The 25,466-nt window shown below is 34.6% G+C and overlaps 1 protein-coding gene across 3 annotated transcripts in view; it reads right to left on the bottom strand.

Annotated features, from left to right (window-relative positions):
- LOC150101175 (oxysterol-binding protein-related protein 9) overlaps window positions 1-25,466 on the bottom strand; it is a 613,809-nt gene that overhangs the window by 69,939 nt on the left and 518,404 nt on the right. For all 3 annotated transcript variants that reach the window (XM_090402198.1, XM_090402199.1, XM_090402200.1), the window contains exon 19: window positions 8,119-8,210. In XM_090402198.1, coding sequence (XP_090258324.1) covers window positions 8,119-8,210 — 92 coding nt within the window. The remainder of the gene's footprint in view (window positions 1-8,118; window positions 8,211-25,466) is intronic.

Here is a 25,466-nt window from a genome sequence, read left to right as displayed (position 1 = left end):
TGTTAAAAATGATATCAGGATTCTGGAATACTGAGTATGAAGACAGATTGAGAATTTGTGGATTGCAGACACTAGCAAACAGGAAGAAGAGGGGAGATATGACTGAAGCTTAAAAACTTCTGAAATAGTCATACAGTATTTCAACTGATTGAATTTCAATTAATGGAGGGTGGGGAAAGGACGAGAGGGCATCCTTGGAAGCTGAGAATGAAGGTCGCTAAGAAGGAGGTGAGGGTGAGATTTTTCTCTCAGAGGGTGGTGTATGATTGGAATTCAAGAATAAGTATGATAGCTGGTGTGTGTGTGTAGTATATGGCATCCCTTGAGAGTCTCTGACTCCCTGGAGGTTTCTCTTAATAATAATAATAATAATGTTAAAATTGGTTTAAACACTGTGTCATATATAGATCAGTTAATGTTTTAACTAATTTCTCCTTGTCACATATAAACTTATTTAGTTCACTTCCTATCATACCAAATTTATTAATTCTGTTGTCTAGTTCCTTATTTAATTTACCATCTTCACTAAAACTTATGTCTAAATAGCTGAAATGTTTTACTTGTTCTATAAGTTCTCCATTCAAGTTGCAGTTGATGTTTTTACTTATTTTCATTGTCATCACATCATACCAAATTTATTACAGCAGTTATTCAATTTAGTTAGGGAAACGTACAGACTTGAACTGCATTTATTTAGGAGTATAATATCATCTGCATTAATATTCAAATTCTGATATCTGGTTCAATACCACTTTCCTTCATAATGTTTTTTTAAAATTTTTATTTGATTTTTATGGTGCAAAGACATCAAAGGTCATACTGCACCAGGACACAGGTCACAGCAATACAAATGGTAACTGGTTAGTAGGACAATCACAAACATCCAAGCCCTTGGTGGGATTTGAACTTGCAGCCTCTTGGCTGGAGAGTGGATATACTAACCACTCGGCCAACCATGCTGGCCCTTCATAATGCAATTCATACTGATGATGAACAGTGAAGATAATCTGCACCCTTGTCTAACACTTGATTTAACATCGAGCCATCTTCATCTACCTCATTTACACCACATAACTGTAGTGTTGTGAACAGCTATTCTCTTGTCACCTTTTCAAATGCCTCTTCCAAATCTACAAAATTTAAAACCAGAGATCCTGGTTAGATTTCATTGATTTCTCAACTATTTGTCTTAAAGTGAAAATCTGATCCTGACAACTTCTACTTGGCTCAATCCCAGCTTGTTCTTTAAGCTTCTCTTCAGTAATTTTTCTTAGCCATATTTCAAGCGTCCTTGCATAAATCTTAACATTAACACACAGTAGGGAAATTCCTCTGTAATTCTCACATTCAGTTTTATTTACTTTTTTATGGATGGGTACTATGACAGCTTTAGTCCAATCACCTGGAATTCAACTCTGTCACCAGATATCTGAATTATGCAGTGTAGCCACTGTAAAAGTTTTATATCTCCACATTTGAGCATTTCTGGTTGAATATCATCAATTTCAGCTGTCTTTCCACTTTGTAGGTTTCTGGTGGCTTTTTCTACAATAATGCTGTAATGACTTGTTTCATTTAGCAATCTTTCAAAGTAATCACTCCAGACACATAGAATATCTTTATTTTCAGTTTTCATATTAACTTTATTATATTGTACTTTATTTAATTAAACTTTATTTATTGTACTAGCATTTGATAACTTTTAAACATTTCTTCTTTTTTTTTAATATGAAAGACTTCCAAAAATATCAAGTGGTCACTAATTTCTCTAACAGCTGTTATTCTAATTATTATCATAATATTATAGCTGACAACTTTTTAATGCTTTTCTTTCAATATGAAAGAATCCAGACAGAATTCTCCATTATCCAGTTCAAAAATTTTCCTGTATTTATTATTATTATTTTTTTCCCCAGCAACTGTAACAGAGTTACTTTGTTCTTTTCGCTTGCACATGTGCTCCAGCACAGATGATACATCCGATTTCCGTTACAGTCAGAGAGCAATGAGCTTTCATTATTTATCATCATGGTGAAAATGGGAAACTGACACACTTTGACAATAAGTTTTTCATATGACCACTGCTTCTAAATGAAATGAAGCTTATAAGTTAATATTTTAAATTATAAGGTTGAGATCTAACATTACAATATCTGATTTCTAACACTTTACATTCTTTACATTCATCCTTTCAAAAGGCACATAATACATAAAGCAACATGAACAATGCAAGAGTGATTATTACATATTTCTCATGATATAATTACCTTAATGAAAGAAATGGTTCATTATAAAGAGAAAAATTAAAGTTTACACAATTTTAATTGAATAAAATACTGAATGACGTCTATAACACATGCAGATGGTCTGCAATAAGTCATATAAAGACCTGCAGAACTATTATAAGCTGCTAATGCTGCATCAAACTCAAATTATTTTGAGTCTTATGAGTAGTTTTGATATTTATGTTTATACCAATATCAATGTTAGATTTATAGTTATTTCTGAATCATTCTTTACGTTCAGGCTTTCTCAGACTGATGATTAAACCTATTGTTGTCAAATGCTTAAACATCTGACAAAGCTTACTGATACTGTGAACACAATTTTTTGAAGTGATTTAGCCATAGATGGAACATCAGATTTATATGGGCATAATTAATTATCAGGAAGGCATCCTCAGCTAGTGTTTTATCAGATTATATTAAAAGAAGTCCTGTGCTTAGGGGTCTCTGTTGCCATTCTATCTCTTCGCTTAAAATATATTTTTAACCTCTTATTCAGTAAATCTTGTGATTTTATTTTAGAGATTGTGAAACATTTTTATTATCCTTAGTTAAGCCCTTAGAATTTTAGATTGCTTTATTATGCTTCTCAGCACAATTAGAATTACAAATTTACCCTTCCTTTCTTCCTTTTATTCGCAATTTCTCTGTTAGGAAAGTAATTATCATTGTGCTAAATAGTTTTCTTGGTGTAGATTCATATATATATCCTCAAAATATTATCCTCACTGCCACTAAGCTGATAACGCTATTCAAGATTTTTACCCTTCTCCTTTTGTGGCACTTCTTTCAATCTGTCACTGGCAAAATATTACCCATTCCAGAGAGAGGATTTCTCTTCACATGGAACATTTAAATCCTGTGCGGTGCCTTCAACATGTACTGAGAAGTGCATTTATTCTGTTGAATGTACTGATAGATCTTCCAAATGTTAGGCATTACCTCCTTTTAATAATTGAGAATTCTGATATTAGCAGTTTTTTAAAACTGACATAGTTATCATTGTCTCCTTTCCTTCAGGCTTATGCAGAGATCAGAATACATCTTCAAAAATTATGGAAACAAGTACCGTGTTAGAAAACTTCAGTTTAATATAAATCAAAATAATCACTTGACAATTCGACCTTCACATAAAGGTCACCATATGGAGTATACACATATATACAAAGAAACAAGCTGTACTACAATCTACATGGTATACTGAAGTTACACCGATTTGGTCAACTGTTAAAACTACTGGCATGACCTCTGCTGAAAAAAAACAAACTTACTACATCAAAGCTAGAGTCACATTATTATTATTATCTATTAGGTTACAAAAGTTAAGTTAAAATAAATTAAGCTAGAGAGCAACATGTTCACAGACAAAATTTCTCATATAAGTATACATATAAATTAAAACAAACCATTATGGATGGTGGTGAATAATAGCTGAAAAATTGCTTAGAGTCCTGAAGTCAGGGTTTGCTAGAAAACTTAAAGAACTAAGTAGGCTGAATGTGTGCCACCCAAATTCTTGGAATTTTTATCCCACCATTATTGTTTTATATTAAATAAATATTATATTATATTTGGTTTATATTAAACGGAAGTTTTACTCCAACATGGTAGTTGTTTCCATAATTTTTGAAGATGTCATCAGTATCTTTTATTAACAGTGATGTGCTGAGAAAAGTTTTGACTTTAACTGGATGTATTGCAATGTATAATCAAAAGATGGCCATTTATCTAATTCCCTAATTTTTGCTGCATATTTTAAAAAAATGTTTTCATAACTATTACTTGAAAAGGAAGGTATTACATGACTTGGATTAGTAAATTCAAAAACTTACTTTTTTTTCCTTCCATCTTCAACAGAAGTAACCCCATTTATTTTTAAATGGCTATTTTTAATTTTTCTAAAGTCATTCTGAATTCTAAATTCTAAGTTCAGAATTCTGAATTCTAAAGTCATTCTGCAGCAGAATATTAACCCTAATATTTGACTGCTTTAATTTAATGATAGCACATTTTGTCATTATATATATATTTATACTTTAATAAGTATAAATATATATGATATATTTAAGTTAAGGGATATTATATTTTATATCCCATATTGTTTCTTAGCCGAATAAGAAACTCAAAGAGTTTCATGCCGAATATAGGAGGCAGAACATTACAAGTGGGGTCCCACTGGGCTCCATGAAACTCTTTGAGTTTCTTATTCGGCTAAGAAACAATATGGGATATAAAATATAATATCCCTTAACTTAAATAAGTTCATGTCGCTGAATTGAAGCCTTTGGCTCTTCATCTTCATATATATGATATATTTTCTAATTTTTTTATAAAGTCAATGCAATGACTTTAAACATATCTTAGAATTTAGAAAATCTCCATGGGAAAAATTTAACATATCAAATATCTGCAAACTAATTGAACTGTTTTGGAGAAGGGGGGGGGGGTTGCAGATAATGCGACATCTACTGAATTACTGTGTTTATTCATGAATGTCAAGAGTATCAAAAATATGGGAGTAAAATTGTTAAAACAAAATCAGAAGGGAGATTTCTGTTATAAATAGTGCAATGCTTAATGTATTTGTAATGATAAACTCAAAAGACTTCATAAAGATGCACTATTAGTCTTGACTATTTGCCTCAGTCCTGAAAATACTTCATGTGCAAACTTTGTTTGCTTATACTTGGATAAAGGATTAAACCGAGTATATAATTTCTTGATATCTTTAATGTATAGTATTACCAAGTAAAAAAACTTCCATGTAGAAACCTTGAGCAATGTCTGTAAACAAATTAAAAAACAAAAAAAGATACTGAAATGGTTAATGAAGAAGGGAGTTATAAACATTTAGAACTTTAGAGACACAAAATTACACAGCGTGCTCTTTGATATATATCAGTAAAACTTAAATGGAGACAAACATTAACATGTATGAGTTTTTGAAAAAAACAGGAGATGCCACACAAGATCAGATCTCAGTTGAAGGATCACTGATTATAAGGATCAAGATTTTGCATTATTTGTATACCACAACAACTTTCTTCAATATTAGAGATTAAACATCCCATAAAAAATTTTTTGAAGCAGGCAGTTCTTACATTACAGATACACTATACTACAGGTTCATAAACAGGCAAACTATTAGCAAGGTTACTTTAGGTAAATTTTCAATATTGAAGCATATGCATGAGCTTATAATAATAAGTCAGTAAAATTAGAAATATATCTGTCAGAGGTAATTCATTCTGTGATGGTTAAAAAACAAACAAACTGATTTTCATGTGAAACATATAATGAGTTAAATTTGTTATGAGTGGGAGACACTAATAAAACTTCAGGTAGCTAAAGCAAACTTATTACTAAGGAACATGTTTTGGTATGGGACTTCCCTCCTAAAAGAACATAATTTTGCATAAAACTTAAGGCGATTTCAAATTTTGTTATTACTCAATGTAAAATTTCAAATGAGCTATGTTTGTCTAGTCATTTCACAATCTATTATGGCATCCTTCTATATCATGGTAGACCATATAATTACAGTATGACCAAAACACAAAAAAATTATAAGAAAAACAAAGAGTAAAATGTCTTGGCATTTGGCTTTGTTTAAGTCCCAAGTCAATTCTTGTTGCAAAAATAAAATTTAGAGCCACCATGAGGATTATTAATGAAAGTTAGTCTGCAGTTGAATAATGTATAAGAAGCAGTGGCACCATTCTTTAACTAAGTGAATATAATTGTGCTGCTGAATTGAAAGCAAAGTCTTCTAGATTTTGAGTGGTTTCTAGTAAAATTACAAAGTAATTTTATTAAAAGCTATATAAAGTCTATATAGCTATATAAAAGCTATACAAAAAGAGTGAAGGAACTGACAGCAAGATGGTACAATGGTTCACAGATACTCCTCGGAGCAGCCTCAAACAAAGTAGAGTGGGCTTCACTGTTAAATCTAACTTGGTTAAGTTCACCAAGTCGATCCTTTCTTGTAACATCATATCTGAAAGAATAGGTGTACTCGTAATTGGAATAGAGAACAATATAACAATAAAATTAATATCCTGCTATGCTTCAACATCTGTAGCTGATAATCAAGAAATAGAAAATTTAAATCTTAAACAGGCATTAAATTACAAGTCATTTGGCAATAAAGTCACCACCACATTCATTGGTGGTGACTTTAATGCCAAAATAGGATGTGGAAAAGAAAACGAAAAGTTTATAGGACCACATAGCCTGGGAGAAAGAAATAGCATAGAAGAGAGATTAGCTGAATTTGCTGCAGCTGAACAACTCTTTATCATAAACACTTTTTTTCAAGAAATGCCCAGGAAGATGGACTTGGCAATCACCAAATGGAGACACAAAAAATGAAATTGACTACATTTTAACAGATTTTAAAAGACTGGTACAAAATGTTGGTACAATAGGCGAAATGTACTTCAACATAGATTCAACACAAGTTCAAGAAGTACATAGAAGAGACCGAATGGACTATTAAGAACTGTTACATAAATGAGGACTATATTGACTTTATTAATAAAGTCAATATAGTCATCACAGTAATACTGAACAGAATCCAAAACACTCTCGAAGACAACTTCAGTAGAGAGCAGGCAGGATTCAGAAGAGGCTTCTCCACAATAGATCATATCCAGGTCATTTCACAACTAACAGAAAAATGCAGAGCATACCAAATCCCTCTATGTTTCCTCTTTATTGATTTTAAAAAAGCATTTGATACCATAGAGCACAATGCAGTCATCAGTGCTTTACTGGAAATAAATGTGGACCCTACTTACATCCACATGATAAAAGAAATTAACAAAAATCAGACCATACAAATAACCCTATTTGATCAACCTATAAATATAGATATAAAGAGATGGATCCGCCAAGGCGATGTGATCTCCCCAAATCTATTTACCAGCACTTTAGAATACATTCTGAAAAAATAGACCTACATGGAGGAATAAGCATAGATGGTGAACAACTCCAAATCCTTATGTTTGCCGATGATCAAGTAGTGATATCCCACAATCCAAAAGACCTAGAAGAAATGGATGGAAGAAAATGGATCATCAAACAGCAGTAAGATGGGCTTAGAAATGAATCTAGAAAAAATAAAATGGATCAAAAACATCTACACGTGACAGTCACCTATGTATTAATAACATCCCTATAGAACAACTTGACTCCTACAATTACTTAGGACAAACAATAAAAATGAATAACGATTTATCTGAAGAACTAGCAAAAAGAAAGAAAGCTCCATGTTACTGATTCAAATCTTGACATCTCTGCAAAGGCAAAACTATTTAATAGTAACATTCTTCCATCACTCATATGGATCATATGGATCAGAAACATGGACCACGACAAGAAAAGAAAAAGAGACTCTCAGAAAACTCAGTGTGCAATAGAATGTAGGATTTGCAACATTAGCAAAATGGAACATGTTAGAAACACAGAACTAAGAAAGAGATCAGGCATAAAAGATGTGGTAACTGCAGTATATGAAAGATGAGATGGGCAGGTCACATAAGAAGATTCAGGGATAACAGATGGACATATAGAATACTCAACTGGCAACCAAGAATAAAGAGAAAACCAGGAAGACCACCTACAACATGGGAAGATCCACTAGTGAAATCTATGGGTATAACATGGAAGAGAGAGGCTCGAGTTCGAGATCGTTGGAGGCATCTTTGTGACCTACACTCATGGAGAAATCCTGAGTGAAACACAGGTCCATCAAGGTAATATAAAGTCACACAATATCATTAAAAGTGAAAAAGTCCTCAAAAGTTAACCAAACATTTGAAATACTTACCTGCGAGATTCATGAGGTTCTTGTTCTACTATTGGCTTTACTCGCTTTTTAATTATTGGAATAGCTCTTGTATCAACAAATACTTCAGTTCTCTGAAACAACCAGTAAAAATAAATAAATAAATCAAAGAGAGGGGAGGGGGAGAATGAAAAGAAAAACACATACACATGTACATAAATTTCTAACTGAGTAACATATAAATGAAGTTCAACTTGGTTTCTTGGAAAACAGGTGAATGAGCCCTCTAGCTTATGTATGTGGGTGATAAGTGAAAATGGTGAGAGAGCATGACAAAAAGATCACAAAAAATGAGTGTCAAAAAAGTACATGACCAAAGCAAAATATTAGCATGGTGAATGTTTTGAGAAACAGCATGAAAAAGCAAGTTTGAGAACAAAGTAAATAAACAATGGTTGTTCTGCAATGTGAACAAGCTTCATATTCTAGAGATGATCCCAAGACCCCTCCAGAACATGTTAAACTTTGTTTGATATATTGTAGAATCTGGTATAGAAATGAGGGATGATGAGATAATGAAAAAAGTGTGTGCAAGCCAAAAATAGAGTAAAACATAAGCATAACATATGTCTAAGTGTCAGAAGTGGTACAGCAAAAAAGAATAAGAAAGAAGAGGCAAGAGGGGAAGAGTACAGAGAGTATTAACAAGCAAAAATGAGACAATGTTATACATTAATTTCATGATAAGATGTGTGCTTCCTAACCGCATGAAGAAATCATGCTTTCCTGGTATGAAGATCAAAGATAGCAATGCTGTTAGAATGAAAGAGGTAAAATGAAAGATTTGATAATTTTGGTAAAATGAATGAATTATTTAAAAGGTGAAAAGTACAGAATGCAATTCTGTGATATCCACTAACACTCCCAACTCTCTGGCTTTGTCAATTTCCTGGAGTATGGTTCCACTAATGTGGTATATTGCTGATAATCTTTTCACCTCAAAATGCATAACTTTACACCTTGCCACATTAAAATGACATCCATTCTCCTTAGCCCAGTCTGCCAATCTATCCAAATTATCTTGCAAAATTTTGACATCATGTGTCTTCACTATTGTTCTACCCAACTTTGCATTATCAGCAAACAGCTGAACAGTTCCTCTCAGATCCTTTCCTATATCATTAATGAACAAATTAAATAGCAGTGGTCGAAGAACAGAACCCTGTGACACACTAGTCACAGGCCTTCTTTTGGACTCTACTCCTGAATGAACTACTCTCTGATATCTCTCCATCAACCACCCTCCTATCCATATATCAATACATATAACATCTCTATCAATACACCTAATACTATAACATATGGCATTATAGTGTTAACATATCAATATAAAAAACAGTTCAAATTCATAAGATTTTTCTTATTTCTGATGTGTTCTCTCCATGTGAATTTATACTGGAACATGGTAATAGTAATGATAAGTCCATGTCTTGAAGAGAAATCCAGCAAGTGTTGATCATTAGCTTTACACTTTCTCAAAATTTCTCACATTTCTAAGTTTATTTCTTCTTGCATTCTGTGCAGGTGATGGCCTTGATCAGATTCTCAACACACAATAAATTAGGGAGCCAGCATCTCCACTAGATGGTACTTAGGATTGAACCTAATGGCAATGTGCTTGGAGGCTTCCCAATTAGCTGCAAGTTATCTGCTTCCTCTATGAGGTCATGCCTGGAAAGAGTCCAAGTACAGGAGTGTAGGGGCAACTGTCGAGGCCACTCTTGGAGTCTGAGCACTCCCTGTGTGTGAATGTGTGTATGTAAAGTCCCTCATGCTCCTGCTTTATAAGTTTACTGCAATAACTCAGCTATGAAAAATAACCTAACAAATACTAATGTCAATGTGGATATAAAAAAAATATCCTACAAAAAATTGTAAGAGTATGAAAAATATAACAAAAATTGCAAAAACTTACAAAAGGATACTCAAAAAAAAGTTAAAAATAACAAACTTCATCCAATAAAAGATTTCCACATCTGTTTCACCAAAATTTGATATATTAATACAAACATTAATGATGTACACCAATAACAACAGGCATCAAATCCCTATATTTGATTCCTAACTGAATCCAAAACTGGCATCCCACATGACTACAGTCCACCTCAGTAATCCCAACCACATTTTAAATAATACCTTCTATAAAAAAGGGGAACATGTATTTCTATCAAATCAGAAATTTGCTGCCAAAGGTTATCAAACCTTGAATTCCCCACTTTATGATCTGCTCTGGCTGAAGATTTACTGCATCACTTTGCAGCTTTTATCTGTTACCATTACTGCTCTCCTAATTTAGACAACCATGCTGATTTCTTTAACTGCTTATCTCTAAAAGTTGATTCTACCATCTTATTACTCAAATTGGCTCTGCTAACTTCACAGATAAAGTCAGAAGGGAAGCAAAATCATTTGTTATCAGTCGTGATCTAACACTAATTGGTAACCAAAATATTTGCTAATCCTTGTCATTCTTTAAATATTCTGAATCTTTTCTTAACCAGCTCTCCTGCCAAACTCAATTTCTTTGAACAATAACAGACTATAATAACAATAACTAATTATATCAAAGGCTTAATAGATAATTAACAGAAAATTAATTTAATTAACTTAGCTTTAAGCAACCTTGCATTTAGTAGTGGTAGCTACTTAGCAACTAATGCAACATAGCTAACATGTCCACATTCTAACAGCCAATGGAATGCTTTCCTAATTTGCATGATACATGCTTTAGATTTAGGTTACAATATACAAGAAAAATCTGCACATTAAAACAATTTTCACACTCACACATGAATGCATGCACGCGTGCACACACACACCATACTTCATTCGCATTATGTGTTAATAAACCAAAATTTTTTACCTTGTCAGCATCTCTAATTATCTCCAGTTGTCACACAACATTCACAGCCAAGTGAGATTTATTACTAACTACAACAATTAGTTTCTGTTTGATAAAATTTTATATTATCATTCAGATTTTAGTTCCACAAAATCTGTTCTTCATTTACAAGCAGAGAAAAAGGAATATCTTACCTAACAAAAGGTACAGAGGTTCAATTTCTCAATTCTACTAGCTGCATACCTTGCATATTAAGAGAAAGAATGTACTCAATTACTGAAATTAAATTACTTGAGTAAAATTGGCGATTTTTGTCTGTTTTATTGTGTTTTTTCCCTTAGAAAATTAGTGTTTTATAGTATATTAGTGTATATTTTAGTGTTTTTAGTGTAATAACATATTTTTATTAAGATATTTCAATAATAAGTAAAAGTTTACAATGGCACCAAAAATGCACAAGAAACGAATGCTCAGAAGAGCAAAGAACAAGAAGGATAGCCCCGTTAACAAGGTTATTGAAGATGTGGAGGAGGTTAATGAAAATGAATTAACCTCCAAAATAGCAAAATTAAAGCAGATCATCAGAGAGATGACGTGAGAATTACAAAAAGTCGAGAGGCGTTTAAACGAGCACAGAGAGAAAAATTAAATTAAGCAGCATAATAAGAAACAACAAAGCATGGAAACAGGTGAGTCAGGAAGTAACGGAAATCATATAAGTGATGTTGTTTGTAAAAAGAAAGAAGCTATTTGGGATGGTGACTCTATAATAAAGCATGCTATTGATGAGTGAGTTATAACTTTGAGTTTAGCGAACTATTTTGCGAGCTGTGGCTTTGATTTGTATGCCGCAAAATAAATATGCTGCAAATAAAAGAAAGAATGAATATGAAAGAATAATTCTTCTAAATCCAGATGCCATGAGGAATACAGAAGAGGTTGTTCAGTTAATGAGTGCCCATTTCATTAAAAGTTATCAACCTGGTGAACGTAACATTGAGCTCACTGTTACTGCTTCACTAGATGAAGAAACGCAGGTGTGTGAGGCCGAGGTATTAGAGCTGTTGCACAAATTGAATAAGAATTCAGTAATAGGAGTGATGAAATATCAGTATGTGTGCTAAAAGTGTTCAGCTGAACACTCTTTTAGCACACATGGCCATTTTGGTTAAAGAGAATTTGGCCATTTCTTTAGACCAGGATGTTTAATATGAATCTCAGAACAGGGAAGATTCTGCAGGAATGTATGGTAATTCGATTGCATAAGGGTGGTGCAAAGACCAATATATCTTCAACTATCGACCAATTGGTATATCAGGAGTAGTGGTGAAGATTTTGGAAAAACTGGTTAGGGCCAGCATTCAGAAATGGGTTGACAGTGAATCTCTACTTTGCAATGAACAACATGGGTTTACTAAAGGAAGGTTATATTTTAGCAACTTACTCACATTCTATAACAATGTTACCATTGAACTAGACAAGGAGAACAGATACACCATGATACTTTTGGATTTTGCTAAGGTTTTTGACAGAATACAGCATGGAAGACTTTTGCATAAATTGGAGAATGTGAGTTTGGGTGATAGAATATTATTGTGGATAAGAGGATGGCTGATTGACATATATCAAAAAGTGGTATATGGGGGATGCAAGATTATGCGAATCAGCAAGATTTAAGATAACCAGAGGTGTACCACATGGATCGGTGCTTGGACCACTGTTATTCAATAACAGTGGACTAAGTATTAATGATATTGGTATTAATATTATTATCATATTATCACCCACTCTATTCAACATATACATTAACGATGTTCATAACATATCCATAAGAAGTCAAATATTTCAATATGCAGATGACACTGCACTACCTACTAGCAATCCACACAGACATTAACACAGCTCTCTGCAAAGCACAACAAGACCTAAACGAAATCACAACATACTTCCATCAAAACGCAATTCTAATCAACGGCACCAAAACACAGATGTTGATAATACACAACCCAAGAATCATACGCCCCGCATTACTATCGATACATTGTCACACATACCGCTGCATTAACAACAAAAATACCTGCCAATGTTCCAAAATCAAACCTGTAACACATGCAAAATACCTTGGTCTCTATATAGATTCCCACCTTAAATGGACAAAACATATAAAATACCTACACACACCAAACTCTGGATCATCACAGCAAAACTCTTCCAAGTTAAAGACATTATCCCACCCAACATAAAAAAACTCCTATATCATGGTATCTGCGAATCCCTACTCAGATATGGAATAACAGTCTATACAAATACATCAAACAGCCACCTAACAAAATTAGAAACACTACACAGGAAAATCGTGTCAACAGTGATCTGGACACCTTACACGCAACAACCAATATCCGACAAGCACATGGCGATACACAGAATTCTGAGCATTAAAAACCTGAAACACTACATGACATTAACAAGGAATTACTTCAACATCACCTATCGAAACAACAGAGACACATATCGTATAACACGACCTACGACAACTCTCTACATCCCCACACCCTTCAACAACTCGTACGGTTCTTTTGTGAGATCACATCAGATACCCACGCAACTCAACAACCTACCAAGAAAGTTAAAACACATAGATAACTACAGAACATTAAAAAACGAACTCTGGAAAATATACCAACAAAGTTAAGAAACCATTAACACTAATATACACATCACTAGCATCCAATGCCTACATCCCATACATAAACAGTAGCAACACAAATAGTGAAGGCTAAATCCCACTCTCTTCATAAAAGCTAACCCAAGCTTCGAAGTAGGTGGGATTAACTTGCCTCACTCATCTACAAGTAAGCCTTATAAGCAAATGCAGAAATTTGTATGTATAATCATTCTTTCTCTTTCTCAAACTTAAAAAAAATAATAAAATAAAATAAAAATAAAATAAAATAATAAAAAATTATACAAAAAATTCTGTATAATCTTCATTGTTAATATTAGAAGAACATATGTTGTAAATACATAATATAAAGGCAAAAAAATATTATTAAAAATTTTAACTGAAATTCGATTTAGGAATTGCAGCACTTAGTGCTGAACTCTGTAAAATTATAAGATGCAATGTCACACAAGATGTTTATTGTATGTATAAATATTTTAGCAATCAATTATTAATTAACTCTCCTAAACAAGTGTTCAGCAATGCACAGAGTTAGTAGACATTAAAATTTCAAAGATTGTTAAAAAAAAAATAAAAAAAATTATATCGAGGAGGATTTGACAAGTGACATAGAGTTATTTGCTGACGATGCAAAGATAGGTAGGGTGATCAGGAATGCTGCTGATATGCAGTACTTGCAGAATGATTTGAACAGGCTGGAATTGTGGGCACAAAAAAATGAATGTCAGTTCAATGTCCGTAAATGCAAACTCGTGCACTTTGGCATAATTAGATATCCAATGTCATGTTACACTAGTTGGATTATGCTAGAAGAAACTGATCAAACTAGAGATCTTGGAGTGTAGTAGATATCATGTCAAAATTCAGGGCCATGTAGCAAAGATTGCAAATAATACAACTCAAAAGATAATTGCAATGCTGAAACAAATGTTTACATGTAAAGATAAGGATGCCATTTTGCCTCTTTACAAGGCCTTGATAAGACCTCACTCGGACTATTGTGTACAGGTCTGGTCTCCTGGTTTCCATTGTGATTCTGATACAGTGAAGAGAGTGATAAAAATGATATCAGGATTGTGGAATACTGATTATGAAGACAGATTCTGATACAGTGAAGAGAGTGATAAAAATGATATCAGGATTGTGGAATACTGATTATGAAGACAGATTGAGAATTTGTAGACTGCAGATACTAGCAAAGAGGAGAAAGAGGGGTGATATGATTGAGATTTACAAACTTCTGAAAGGATCAAAGAGTATTTCAACTGATTTAATTTTTCAATTTATGGAGGGTAGGGAAAGGACAAGAGAGCATCCTTAAAAAGCTGAGAACGAATGCCACTAAGAAGGGGCGATGGCTAGATTTCTCTCTCATAGGGTGATGCATGATTGTAATGGACTGCCATTGAATGTTGTGAGTGCAAGCAGTGTGAATGAATTCAAGAATAAGTATGATCGCTGGTGTGTGTGTGTGGTAAGTGGCCTCCCTCAATGAGTCTCTGACTCACTGAAAGTGTCTCTTAATAATAATAATATTATTATTAAGGGTATTTGCCAATTAGTGCAAGAGCAACTTAGATTTTAGTCATTCCCTCTTCTTTATTTTCTCCCTTTTTCATTCTCTCTTCTCCTTGTGTCTTATTTCCTCACCTTCCTTTGACCCAGACTTTTAATGATTTACTTTAACTTCTATAACACTCATGTGATCACGAGGGACCAACTGGTTGGCTTTTGTGCTTGCTCAGGTTTAGTCTCCACTGTCAGACCACATGTGAAAGAATAAGTAGATCACTGCTACTCATTTACATGCATTTTTAGTATGCTCTATGGGAAAATGAAGGTGTTGAAGAATTCTTATTAGTATATATTTCTCTTTTCTTTTCTTCAAGCATGGATATTTAAAAGTCCTAAGAATGAATTATTACCCAGATCATAACCTTATTCAAATTTAATTTTCAAGAGATCAACACCATCCAGTCCCATTTCAGCTCCATACTCTATGGCACTACAATGATGACAAATGGGGTAACCAAACCCCCAACCTCTATCTTAACTTCGGATAGGATAGAGGTTGGGGGTTTACCTTTGCAGTCCATGATAAAAACAGAGTATATGTTCAATAGTTATTATTATTATTGTTCCAGGCAACTCCAAGGAGTCGACAGACTCATCGAGGGAGGCCCTAACATCATGTCAAGAACAACTATTCGACATTCACACAGTATCTATCATACCTTGCCTTGAACTCATTCACGGTCGTAGCACCCACAACAGACTCTGGAAGCTTATTCCACTCATTCACTACTCTCCAAGTAAAAAACCTAGCTCTAACACCCTTGTCAACCACGCTCTTTCCCAGCTTCCATTCATGGCCCCTAGTCCTCCCACCACCAGTCATATTTTCAAAAATATCTTCTGGATCATCTTATAGAAACCCTTCAGTAATTTGAATGTCTCAATCATATCACCCCTCCTTCGCCTATCAACCAATTTCTGCAACCCACAAATCTTCAACCTATTCTCATAAGGTTCATTCCACAGACCTGCTATCATCTTGGTCACTCGTCTCTGGATCCTTTCCACTTCTTCCCCATCACGAAGAAACCCTGGCGCCCATAACTGGGCACAGAAGTCCAGATGGGGTCTTATCAAGGCTCGATACAGAGGAACAACAACTTGTTTATCTCTGCATGTTAAAGTATTTTTCAGAAGCCACGTGATTTGATGAGCTGATTTAGCCACTTTTGCAATGTGCCCCCTAAACTTCAATTCCCTATCCACCAACACTCCCAAATCCCTGGCCTCATCAATCTCCTGGAGTACGGTTCCACTAATGGGATATACTGCTGCTATTCTTTTCACCCCAAAGTGCATAACCTTACACTTTGGCACATTAAATTGACATCCATTTTTCCTAGCCGAGTCCTACAAACTATCCAAATCATCCTGTGCACTCATAACTGCTCTACCCAACTTTGCATCATCAGCAAACAAGTGAACACTTCCTCTCAAATCCTTTCCTATATCATTGATGAACAAATTGAAAAGCAGTGGTCCAAGAACAGAGCCCTGTGGCACTCCACTAGTCACAAGCCGTCTTTTAGACTGTACTCCTGAATAAACCACTCTCTGGTATCTCTCCTTCAACCACCCTCCTATCCATCTCACCAACCCTATATCTATCCCCCATCTGCTCCAGTTTACTGATTAGGGTTCTATGTGGTATCCTATCAAAAAGCCTTGGCAAGGTCCAGTAGTATTACTGTAAACCCATTACCCCTATCCAGTTCAGCCATCACTGTGTTATAAAATGTGAGCAAGTTACTGAGGCATGATCTACTTCACAAAACCATGTTGTCCCCCATACAATATCCCATTTTCATCTATCCAATCCTGTATTCTTTTCTTGACTAATTTCTCTAAGACCTTGACAATGATTCCTGATATGCTAATCGGTCGGTAATTTACAACAGCAGTCTTGGAACCTCCTTTATGCAGTGGAACTATTTTCCCCCTCTTTCCACCCCCTCGGGACTAACCCAGACCCGAGACTCAAATTAAACAAAATGGTCAAGGGCACTGACAATTCTTTAGCTGCTTCTCGTACAACACGAGCTGGTATACCATCAAATCCCACAGATGTATTGACATTGAGGTTATGCAATAGACTACTCACCTCCACTTCATTCACCCCAATTCCCGTATAATCTACTGGTACATTCGTTTCCGCAATGTCACCACCTGGATGATTGCAAAGTGCTCACTCAGTAACTCAACTATATCAACTGATTCAGTTACCTTCCTACCATCGGCATTCTTTAAAATCATTCTGCCATGTACATTTTCCCTTTTACTTGCTACATATCTAAAAAACTGTTTAGGATTCTCTTTAGCCTGCATGGCCAATGTTCTTTCGTAATCCTTTTTTGCTTTTCTTACCACACTCGTTACCCTTCTGGCCTGCGCTTTATACCGTTCGTGTGCCTGCCGGTCACCTTTCTCCTTAAATTCCCTCCATAGCTGTTTCTTTTTTTTGCAGCTCAAGCTTAATGGTGTTATTCATCCATTTAACCCCTAGTTGATTTATTATTCGGACTCTAGGTATACAGCCAGCCATTGCTTCGTACAAACACTTCTTAACTACCTCCCATGCACTATCGACTTCTAGTCCTTGCAGTTGTACATGCCATGGCACTGAACCAATCAAACTCCTAAGCTTGTCATACTTTCCAGCCCGATAATTCCACATGTACCCTGTCTTAATTGAAAATTCTACACCTTTAGCCACCTCCCAAGTACCCTATGATCACTCTAACCGATTGGTGGCAATGTGGTCATATTTTTACAGCCAAATCCTCAGATGTAATTACTAGGTCAAGCACTCTCTGACCCCTAGTATTTTCCATTACATGCTGTCGCAGACAGTTATCCCTTAATAACCGCATAAAATCCAAAGTTCAAATCAAAAACTCCAGCTTCACACTCATACCAACTACAGCAGAAAAAATTGTAAGCAAATCATCAATAAATCCAAATAAATAAATCCAAAGCAGACTTCATAAGGGGTCAAGCAATAAGGATGTGTTCTGTTCAACGGGTAGTTGAGCCTTCTGGTCTGCTAAGCATAATTTTAACTTCTGCCCTCAACCACATTACATCAACCACAGATAGGTCATCAGCTCTCTCCTACAACTCTAAGGCAAATCACCTCCTGCAATATAATAAACTGCTTACAACAAGTCTGTTTTCTGACACTGAAAAATCATAAGACACATGTTGTGAGTACAAAAATTCTCATTAGTTTTGATTCTTGATACTAAGAAGTCTACTAGTCTAGTCTAGTCTAGTCTAGTCTAGATAGCATTCCTCCAGTTATACTCAAAACTTGAGCTACAGAATTAATATCCATCTTCTCTTACTTATATAAGCAGTCGTATTGACTTGGCACCTAACTTACAACATGGAAGCAAGCATTTATCCAGTAAGCTCCTTAAGAGGAGAGATAAAAGTCAGCCACCAGATTCTCAATACTCAAACGTGATGGAGAATTAATGCTCTTAAAACATTCTATCTTATTACCTTTCCACTCCCTCTTATTTTTCATAATATTCCAGTTTCCAGTCAGGATCAATTTTCTCTTTTTAGGCTGACTTTCACATCTATCCTGGTCCTGGTATAAACATATTACATCCAAAAAACTTGATGTTTTTTTTTTGTTCAAAATACTACTTCTCTTCTGTGCAACTCCTAACACTTAATAAAATACCAAATCTGAGTAACCTTGGGATATTTTTCTCATGTTTGGAGTGGTACACTCAAAATCTCCTTAGGAATTCCTGACTGTATACAGAAGAATACAATCAGCCTAATAATGACTCTCTCAAGTCACTTTCTCATAGGTGTTCTTTTTCTCATTTATGCTTTTATAGGTACTTTCATGGGTCTGCTTCATCGAACTAGCCAACACTATTTCTCCTCTTTCCTCTAATCATGTAAGAACACGAGCAGCTACTAGTCAACATTCATATACAGTTCAACTCTAAACATATCGAAGTGACTTCTCGTTTTCCTTCATTCCATCTATTTCTGTTCTTTGGAATAGCTTACCCATAGTATTTTTTCCGATGAATGCAACTTCAAGTTTCTCAAGAAACTTGTTAGATTCCTTCTTTCTCTTTAGCCACTTGTCCAAACATGGCAATGTTTTGTTACAAGCTATGGACTCTACAATCGTGTTATAAATAATTATTTTAATTTTCCGGCATTTCAACTTTCATATTGAGGTCATCATCTGCAGTACACACACACACACACACACACACACACACATATATATATATATATACAGAGACAAGCTAAATTACATTTAGCTTGTCTTAATTACAATTAAATCACACAGTATGCTGAAGAGACAATGATTTGATCAATGGTTATTTTACTGGCCTGACCTCAAGTGAAAATAAAATTACAATAAATAAATGAAATAAAATAAATTAAATTAACTACATCAAAGCTATATTCTATTTAAGACAACATCAGAGAAACATTCTTTCATAAAGATAATTTTGTTACAGTAAAATTGATGTCCTAATTTAACATGACAATTGTTATATTAGATTTAGGATCCTGGATTACCTATGGTCCTATTTATAATTAACTCTTAGGGAGAAAGGTTAAGTGAGTAGAATATGTGCCTTCTATATTCTTGGAATTTTTAGATCGCCATTATTGTTAAGATAAGGGTAATTGATTAGAATCTCACAGGCTCCTTAAATTTACGTTCATACCATGTTCTGGTGTGATGTAAACAACAGGTGCTTTTCCGGTAAATTCTATGTAAAGTGTTCAGAGCATGATCAGAAAGACCAGTTTGACCATAGTTAATTATATTTAATATATTGTTTATGTTCCTATTTTCTGAAAGGAATTGTGCATACTGTTTCCCCTATATAGGGAAAATTACAAGTGCAATGAATACAGTATACTCAAGGGTGGGCCAGTGAAGGGAGTGGATTCTTGGATAGAAAAATCAGAACTGTGGATCCAAAAATTTAAGGAGGCATTCAAAGAAAAGAAGAAAGCATATCAAAAGTTTCTGACAAGTAAGTCAGCTTGTGGTCTTGTGCTTTTGCCTTCTCACAGATAAAAATGAAAGAAGGCAAAACAATGTGTAAAACTAGGGTATTACTCCAGACATCTAGGATACCCTAGATGTCTGGAGTAATTACTATTAAAGTTCTATTAAATGAAACATGCAATGAGGATTACATCAAAAAGTCATGGGAAGAGATGGTGAGAACAATGAAAATAAATATCAGGATATTGGCAAAATATTCTGAAGGCTATTGATAAACTTGGAAATGGAAGAGAAAGTACCTAATGTAAAACAAATCAGAGATGATAACGGTGACATGAAAACTGAAGATACAGATATTATATGATAGATGTCTGTTGTAATTACTTTGAAAGACTGCTAAATGAAACAAGCAGCAAAAGCATGGTGGTAGAAAATACTGAAGAGGAATGCAATCAGGAATCAATATTTGAGGTAGAAAAAGTCATCAAAACTTAAAATGTGGAAAGGCATCTACAGTGTTCAAATATGGAGTTCTTCAGTGGCTATAATCTATAATTCAGAAGGCATGGTCAGAAGGTCAAATTCTAGAGGAATTTTGCTACTAAGCATTCCTGGTAAGTTTTAGGCAAGCATACCTGAAAAAAAGCTAAGAAAAACTGTGAAGAAACTTGGAGAAGAACAAGCTAGTTTCAGGCCAAACAGAGGTTGTCAGAATTAGCTTTTCACTTTGAGACAAATAGTTGAGAAATCATGGGAATGTAGCAAGGTTTGCAGATCTGGAAAATGCATGAGATAAGGTACTAAGAGAAAAGAAGTTCAAAACGCTACGGTTATATGGTGTAAATTGGACATTATATCAAGCAATACATAGTCTATACAGTCATACCCCGGAGTTACGCGGTAGGTGGGACCAACAAAAAGTGCGTAAGTCGAATTCGCATAACTCGGGTATAATTTTGCATACAAACATACAAAATATTAGTTAATTGGGACCAAAGGTTTACAAAAACACCTATATTTTTTAAGAAATATAATGATAATTGTAGTTTTTCGTGCATAAAAAAAAAGTTATTTCGATGTCAATGGTTTCATAAAATCTAACAGATTCGCCTGACGGCATAATGTCTTTTTCTTGTCACGCAAAATTTTTTCATAGTAAGCTAATGAATTTTTTATTCCTTACCTTGTGGCTACAATTCATTCCTCGTTAGAATCTATCTCCGCCAAAATCTGTAAACCTTTATTTTATGATTGTTCTTACTGTGGATTCCCGTAGATCAAACTTTGCTAGCTCACAAATTTTCATTCCGCCTTCAAAATCCTTAACAATGTGGAGTTTTGTTTCCAAAGTCAATGTTTTTCTTTTCTTGCTAGCTGTAGAAGAATCGGACTTGCTTCCTTTAAATGACATTATTATTTTTTATGTGATAAAATTTTTATCAAGAACATAACATTAAACAATCGCAAGGTTTGTAGACTATAAAAATTATGTATGAATGGAGACTGTGCGAAACTCGTCAGTGCTTGTTCACAGCAAGTGTAACACTGGCGAATGTGGCCGGTGCCGGAAAGATACTACTAGTGGTGAGGTGTGAAGCGGGACGGGAATGCATACATATATGAAACCGCGTTACTCCAGATTCGCGTAAGTTGGGGTAGCGTGAGTCGGGATATGACTGTATTTGAGTTGTGAGTCAGTAGTTAGAATTACAGGAGACACAAGAAGATGGTTTGATATTAAATCAGTGTTAGACAAGGGAGTACATTATCTTCACTGTTATTTATCATTTATATGGATCGCATTATGAAAGAGAGTAGCAATAAACCCAATATCAAAGTTGGTGATGTAAATCTCAGTTCTTAATTTTATGCAGATAATGTTATACTTCTAAATAAATGCTGTGCAGGATTCCCAAACTAAATTGAATAACTACTACTACTACTATGTTCACTGGGCATTTACAGATGCCGTATGGTCACTCCGATGCTCGGTGATGTTCCACACCAGGCCTCGCCATGTAGTCCTGTTGTTTTCTGGCGGCCACAATTCTCTGAAGATCAGTCACTCCACACACGCCATCCATCCATCTCATTGATGGTCTACCCTTGCCTCTTTTCCCAAGAATTTTACCTTCTATTACTGTTCTGAGAAGTCCTCCTTCCATTCTTTCTATGTGTTCAAAATATTTTAACTTTCTTCTGTCAATATCCTTAAGGAGCCTTAAAGTTCTACTGATCTTTTCTAACACCCATTCATTTGTACACCTTTCAGTATATGATATCCTCAACAGCATTCTGTAACACCACATCTCAAAAGCAGATATCCGTTTCTTATCTGACTTCTTTAGGTTCCAAGTCTCACATCCATAAGTCGCTGTTGGAAAAACAACTGCATCTAAAATCCTCAACTTTGTTCCTCCCATGGAGATAGATCCATCCTTCCAGATTTTAGACAGGTCCCTGACTGTTGTTTTAGCCATTCCTAACCTTTTTCTGACATCTTCTGAACAGCAATTCATCACATTAATAATTGAATAACTGCTATAATAAATTTAGCATGAAAATCAATAATAAAAAAAAAAGACGAAGACAATGAAAATGGGCAGAAAAATTGAAAACATCAGCTGCATCTTCAATACAGAACCTACAGACAAAGTAAAATATTTCAGCTATTAGGCACAATTTTTAGTGAGGATGGCATATTAAATATGAAAATAGGCAAGAATTAGCATAACTGGCATAGGTAGTCAAATGAATAAATTCATATGGAACAATAGAGGAATTAGTCAGAACATTAGTTGTATACAAGACAATGTTCTAAATAATTTTAACTTATTGATCTGAATGCTGGATTAGAAATAAATTACTATCAAAGATCACAGATATGGGATTTCTGAGGAACATTAAAGAGTGAACATGCAGCATAAGTGACAGAGTAATTAAAAATGAGGATATTAGGAAGAAACTTGACACTGTTAGTACTCAGGAATGTGTGAGAAGAGCTAATATCATATGATATGAACATTTAAACAGAATGAGAGGAAAGGTTAGCAAAACAAGTGTTCTTTGCCAGGTTGATAGGAAAAAGACCCACAGGAAGACCAAGATGTAGGTGGATTAATACAATAAGTTACCTTAGAAGATGAAATATAAGATCTGACAACACTGAAGTCTGGAAATATATTAATTTAGCAAAAGTTGTCAGTAGAAGAAGATAGTGATGATGTAACCATTTCATATAGTACATCATAATATTCTGTAAATCCCTCTGAGGGTACATATGAGAATTTGATGATCATGAAATAGTATTGGGGGTTATTTAAGGATCAAAGACAAATAACTAACAGGAGACCTCTACATAGCCTTTCAGAAATGCAGAGAACTGACTGGGCTTCTGACCCAATGTTATCCAATCTTCACCTTCACTTCGTGCACCCTATTAATAAGTATCTACTAGCCATCAGCTATCAAAGGAATGAATATGGGCTGGCAATTTGGGACTTAGCCGACCAAATTGTACTCTCTGTTGGCTTAAACCATAAATGTGAATGATGAGATTTCATGCTGGCTAGGGCAGTGCCCGGTTAAACAAGGCCCAACTATTTTCGTCAGAGAACCAGGGTAAACAGTGAAGAGTCAGCTATTGGAATAAGCTCCAACTCAACATCTAGAAGTAGTATAAACCCAGAGACAGAAGAACTGAAGGTAGGAACCATCAATATAAGGAGTAATAATGGAAATGAAAACGAACTTATCAAAGAATCGGAAAAGTACCATGTGGATATTTAGGAAATAATAATCAAGGAAATAAAGGAATAGTGATAGCATTCAACACCAAACATGAAGATAAACTTCTTGATTTTAAGGTGGTTTCGAGTAGAGTGATGTGGGCACACTTCAAAATGGGGAAATGGACAATGAAACTTATTTGTGCCTATGGATTGACTGAAGGTTCTCCTAAGGAAGAGTGGCAGAATTTTACGAGTGATTAGAATAGGCAGTTGACTTAAAAGAAAATGGAAAAAAGGTCCTTATTGGAGAGCTAAACAGCAGAGTAGGACATGAATCACACCAGACATAGAAACATATTGGGAAAATTTGAGAAAGGGCAAAGCGAACAATAATGATAAGTATTTGCTGATTTTCTGCTCAAGACACAGACTAGTGCTTACTATCCTTATGTTGGTACACCCTTTACCAACATGAGGATGTGCACAAGTTCACATGGAGGGCACAAGAAATAAGAAAAGTTTCATTGACTACATTATTGTTGATAGTGATATATTCATGCTACTTCAAGATATAAGAGTGTACAAAGGATATGAAATTGGAAGTGACCAGTACTTAGTGCTAAGCAGGATAAAAATAGATTTTACACTGAAAAGAACAGTATGTAAGAAAGTTATAAAAATAATTAAAGTTTTCCAGATTTTACAGGTAAATTGTAGACTCAACTCTACAAACATTACTGAAAAAAATTTGAATCAGTTTGAAAACAAAAAGCAAACTTTGGGGTCTCGGTGGCAAACTCTGAAGAAGACATTGATTGATTCAGCTAGGGAGGTATGTGGGGAAGTTGTCTGCAAGGATAGAAAAATAAGAACCCTATGGTGGACACAAGAAGTTAAAGAAGCAGTTCTGGAAAAGAAGGAAGCACACAAAAAGTTCCAAGCAAATAAGTCAGCAAATGCACTAAAAGAATACAGAGAAAATGTAAGAGAGCTAAGATATGTGTAGAAGTAGCTAAACAAAAGTCATGGGAAGACTTTGGTACTAGGAAAGTGGCAAAGTGTTCTGGAGGCTATTGAAAAAAAATAAAATTAGAAATGGAGAAAAGAGTATCATAAAAGGAATCAAAGATGATAAAGGTAACATGAAAACTGAAGAAAGGGTATCTTAGATGTCTGGAGTAATTACTATGAAAGTTGCATTAAATAAAACAAGCAGTGACAGAACCATACTTATACATATTCCAGAGGAATGCAAAGAGGATTACATATCAATACTTCAGGAAGAAAAAGTCACCAAAAACTTGAAATGCAGCTGGAATAGATGATATTTGACCAGATATACAATAAGTAAAATATTTCAGCTATTTAGGCACAGTTTTTAGTGAAGATGGCAGGTTAAATCTGGAAATAGACAACAGAATAAGCAAAGTTGGTATGTTGGGTAACTAGCTGAATAAATTTATATGGAATAACAGAGAAATTAGTCAAAACACCAAA

The sequence above is a fragment of the Typopeltis vanoorti genome, chromosome 12 (assembly GCF_054136105.1).
Source record: "Typopeltis vanoorti isolate ZY-2024b chromosome 12, IOZ_Tvanoo_1.0, whole genome shotgun sequence".
Taxonomy (NCBI): Eukaryota; Metazoa; Arthropoda; class Arachnida; order Uropygi; family Thelyphonidae; genus Typopeltis; species Typopeltis vanoorti.
Note: the sequence above shows the minus strand (reverse complement) of the source record. Positions and strands in the feature narration are given on the sequence as shown.